General features: G+C 53.4%; 1 protein-coding gene across 11 annotated transcripts in view; it reads right to left on the reverse strand.

The window, feature by feature from the left end:
* ADAMTSL1 (ADAMTS like 1) overlaps positions 1-4,817 on the reverse strand; it is a 936,448-nt gene that overhangs the window by 320,935 nt on the left and 610,696 nt on the right. For 10 of the 11 annotated variants that reach the window (XR_002097365.1, XR_002097366.1, XM_019517531.1 and 7 more), the window contains one exon: positions 1,778-2,014. The exons of the other annotated variant lie outside the window; for it this stretch is intronic. Coding sequence is in view for 8 of the 10 variants with exons in the window: in XM_019517531.1 (XP_019373076.1) it covers positions 1,778-2,014 (237 nt within the window). In the remaining 2 variants the exon portion in view is untranslated. The remainder of the gene's footprint in view (positions 1-1,777; positions 2,015-4,817) is intronic. 11 annotated transcript variants of the gene reach the window in all.

Below are 4,817 nucleotides of genomic sequence, written 5' to 3' on the forward strand. Positions count from 1 at the left end.
CTGGTGAGCAGAGGGTCAGGGCTGTGCACTGCCCCCAGCCAGTATCATGGCGCTGCGGGGTGCGGGAGCCAGGGGGCACACAGGGCCCACACTGATGTCCCGAGGGCCAGCGCCAGCAGGGCCCAGAGCAGGGCAGCGGGGGTACAGGGTCCTGGCTGGCAGGGGCTCTATGGTGCCAGTCCAGCTCCCCACTCTTCCTGCTGGTGCAGCCCAGCCCGACTCCACAGACCTCTGCCAGCCTGTGCCCTGATCTGGGTCCTGCCAGTGCTGGCCCTGGGACATTGGTCCCAAGACATTGGGACATTTATCCCAAGATGGTGACCGGGGGGGGCACCTGTCAAGGGGTGGGGCTACCCATGCGGCCCTCGACAGCTTACTAAAACTGGGTAAGGGCCCTCTGCCCAAAATAATTGCCTGTCCTTGGGCTGAATCCAGTCTGTGAAGAGGTCCAGCCTGGCCTAGGAGAGCATGGGAACAGATGGCATGCAGCTGTGCTTATCCACCTGTCCCCTCCAGTGCACCCTGCTCCACAGCCCTCTTTGCTGTTCTCTCATGTCTGCGCATAGTTTTGCTGTAGAGGGGTTATGTATCTGCACCAAGGGTAAGTGCAAGTGTCTTGAGCTCTCTGTGTGGCACCACGGAGATGCTCTGGCCAGAAACCAGAGTGTCTCTCCTGGAGGACTGACTCCCTGCTGGCTGCAGGCATGGTCTGGGATCAAGCCTTGCCCCACTGTTCTGCGGAGTGGTTCTTTTTTTGACCCCTGGATATCCAGGGGTCTGATTTTGTCCCTGCGCTGCAAGTTTGCAGCGTGGGGAACATTTTTTCGTTCCTGCATGTGCCTCTTGATCCATCTCAAAGGGGTTTGAGATGGGGCAAGAGGCATATGCACACTCATCTGGATGCACCCCATGTGTTCCCAAGCACAACCTAAACATATATTCCTCTTTGCATACCCTAAATTTGAAACTGTACCAATAAAGACACTATGAAGTGTCCTTCCATAGTTATACCTGAAACCCCAATCTCTGAGAATAGTTACTAGGGAGACCCAGCATCTCTAAACCAATGATGATGAATGTCAGGGAGGGTAATGAATGGAGGATAGATCAGTGCAGATATACCCAGTTCAGCGCTCTCCTTCTAAAGCATCAACTCCTGCCACAGTTGAAGACAAGGTACTGGGCCAGATGGACCATTTGTCTGACCAAGTATGGCACTTCTTTCTTTTGTTCTTATGTTCTTAAGCCTGGAGTAACCCTACTGGCAAATTTATAGGTTTGGAGTCTGCAGGTAGGAGCAGGAGGTGGGGTGTTCTTGGGAGTGATCTGGCATAGTGCACTGCCATAGTGGCATACATATTTTCTGAGTGATTTGCCCAGAGTTACAGAACAAATCAGTGAAAGATTCCCCGGCCTTGTGCTGGGTCCACTGGCTCACAATGTAGTTGTGGCTTGTTGAGAGAGCATTTTGATCAGTAATCCGCAAAGGCAGGGTAATTTCCTTGACCTTAGAAGGTTTTAATGTATAAGAATGAAGTCTTAAATCCTTTCTTTTGGGGCATTTTTTTCAATAGGATTTTTCCTTTGTTCAACTCTCCCTTCAATATTTTAGAGAAAGCATGAAAAAAGTTAGTGATTATAGACATATATTAAAAAGAAAACCTAAAATTACATAAATATGAAGGGAACAAAGAAGGGAAGAGAGAATATATGAGGGACAGATATGCACGGCAAAAATTCATTAGAAAATACTCAAGGATCAGAAATTTAAGCTTACTTGGCACAAGCCGCTAATGCACATATCCAGTGATTCAGTATAGCATCGTGTTCCATCGAGAACCTTTGGCGCCAGTTCTACAACCAGAGCTGTTCCTTTAGCCTGGCACTTCAGTGAACATGGGTTATCAGGATCATTAGAGACTGGAAGCCATTCATAAAAATGTCCCTGGTACTTGACATCATTATGAGCAGAGCACTGCTGGGCACGAAAATCTCCTGCTTCTGGAGGGCAGTCCTAATGAGGAGAAAGGGAGAAAAAGAAAAGGGTTAGGCAGTCTGTCCAAGAAGGCTCAGTACTTCATGCTGTACAGTGAAGAACGAACCTTGGCATAGACACTTCTTTTCAGTTAGAGAAACATACTGGTCAAAATACAGACATGTTTACCAATGGGGCCATCTTAAATATAGAAAGTTCAGCTGACTACTGTGCTTTCAGGGATTACTGCAGCAGTACTGAAAAGAACATTGCAAAATAATTTTCAACATAAGAAACACATTTGCTTGCCCTATTCACCATATTTGACAATCCTGAAACACTCCCAGGACGTGTCCACACATGCAAGTGTGTGCTTACAGCAGCTCAAATAGAAGCGGTACAAATCTGAGGTGGGGCTTTTTGCCTCAGCACCCATGCCAGGACATGCACTTTGTTGTTGTGCAAATTGTGCCACTTGGGGCAAAATAACCCTGCCTGGCTCCGCCTGGATCTGCAGCCAGGGGGAGCTAGAGCCTGGGGCCAGTACCTGTGCTGTCCCCAGCACTATTAAAACCTGCCCTGACCAGCAACTTAGGGCTACTTGCCCTCAGGAGCTTCTGAGGGAGGAGCCTCTGGGAGGGAGCTGGCGACAACCCTTCCTGTCGCTGTTGCTTCAACTTGGTCTCAGGAGCTTCTGGGATGGCCAGGCCCCTTTCTGCCTCTGGCTGCTGCTAGCTTGTTCTCAGAGCTTTTGGGGGTAAGCTGGTTGCACCCCTTCCTGCCTTGGGCTGCTGCTGTTACTGCCCCCCACAAGGGGGGGTGTCCTCTGCTGCATGCTGCTACCTCCTCTTAGGGAAGGGCCTGCTGCATTCCAGCACCACACCCCAGCAACACACTCTACCTTCTGCATTCCTGTTCCAGCCTGCTGCCCAGCCCGCCACCAAGCTATGGTTGGGAGACAGCCTCAGGAGGCAGCCTGCACTGCCTGTGGGCACCTCCCCCACCATCACTGCCAGAGCATAAAAGTGCCTTGCCTGCCCCAGCTGCCTTGGCAGGCCAACCCCCACCTTCACCTCTACTTTCACGAAAAGCACACCCTGAGTGGCTGAACTAGATGGCTCCTGCCATCACTGCTGCTGTTGCTGCCATCTGTTCTGCTGCTGCCCTCTCTCAGCAGAGAGGGAGATTCCCTGCTGCACCACCTTGCACCACTCAACACCACACCTGCACTGGATTACTCCCTAATACACTGATTGCTTTTGCCCTTCCACACAGCTGCCTCACTGCATCTGATCCTGCTTTGTTTCCCTGCCTGGTGCCATACTGCTGAGTGCCTAGCTGGAGGCCTGAGGGGCTCTTGGACTGATCTCCAACAAACAAAGCCCCTCCACTGCTCCAGCCATCCTTTACATCTGCCTCAGCAGTCTTCCCTATGTGTTTTTCCCCTTGTGTGGTAAGTCCTGTGGTCCACTCCCCCTGCCCTGGTGTTTGTTTTGTGGCTGAGTAAGCCAGCTCGAGTCTTCCCAGCCTCTGTGTGTGTGTGTGTGTGTTCCCCCTCCCCCACATTCCCCAAGCATAGCCTTTTTCCTGTGGGGAAGGGGAAGGGCTCCGCCCCCAAGCCTAGACCACCAATGCCTGAAGGGCCAGGTGCGCCACACCAACTGGCACAGCCACTCAGCCTGTCCATGACCCTAGTCCTGGTCCCACCAATGTAGAGGGGGAACCACAGCTATGTACAAGCAGCTGCAGGGTGACCCACAGCTGCGGAGCCTGAACAGTCCACCACTGGTCCTTCCAGCTCAGGCAACAGGGACCCCTTTCCAGCACTCTCCCATAGGCACGAGGTAAAGTGCCAACTGCCCAGGCAGGAGAACCTGCGTTTTGAGACCTGGGTGCAGGACCTGGCTCAGGTAGTGGGGGCCCCGAAGATCATGGTGACCTCCCACTTTCATGGCAAGGGAGTCTTTTTCGTTGCCTCAGAGGCTGCCGTACAAATGGTGGTGGAGAGGGGGCTCATGGTGGAGAGCGAGTACATCCCCCTCGAGCCCCTAGAAGAGCTGGGGACCAGAGTGGTCCTCAGCTCTGTCACACCTTATATCCCCAATTGGGCCCTGCTCCCCCATCTCCAAACCCTGGGGAGAGTTATCTCCTCGGTGGTGGCCCTCTCGCTGGGGTGCTGAAACCTCGGCCTGTGCCACGTGCCCTTATTCCATCACCAGGTCATGATCCAGCTGGTGGTAGGAGCACAGCTGGAGGCCGACGGCAGCCTCATAATTCCTTTTCAGGGGCCCCTAGTGAGGATTTTCTATATGCTGGGGGGGCTGCAGTGCTTCCAGTGCTATGCCCTTGCATCATGAGTGTCCCATGGGTCAGGCGGGGAGGGCATCCATAGGTCCCATTAGTAAAAGGGGTACCCCTACCACCAGCACCCCTCCCCACTCGGGTCCACTGGCACCCCAGCCACAACTACCTGTGAGGTCAGGGGACTGCGCCCTCCAACCAAATTTGGTGGAGTCTTGGGGGGGGGAAGCAGCTGGGGGAGGAGAGGGACCCCCCCTGCCCCCAGCTGTGTCCCTGCTGGAACTGCCTCATTGCCCCAGCCCTCACCTTCTACTGAAGCCTGTCCACCTGAGGACCACCCCAGGGACAGGAGGGTGAAGGACAGGCCCTCCCAGCACACTAGCTCTAGCAGGTTGCCAAAGATGGAATGTCCAGGAACCATGTATGTCTGGGATGTATCACGAGGAGAGGGTGGAGGAGAGGGACAGGCTGCAACTAGATCTAGACAGGTTATAGGGAGAACAGGATGGGATTCAATACTGACAAGTGCAAGGTACTGCAC

This window comes from Gavialis gangeticus, unplaced genomic scaffold, assembly GCF_001723915.1.
Source record: "Gavialis gangeticus isolate Ggan-Ray unplaced genomic scaffold, GavGan_comp1, whole genome shotgun sequence".
Lineage (NCBI taxonomy): Eukaryota > Metazoa > Chordata > Crocodylia > Gavialidae > Gavialis > Gavialis gangeticus.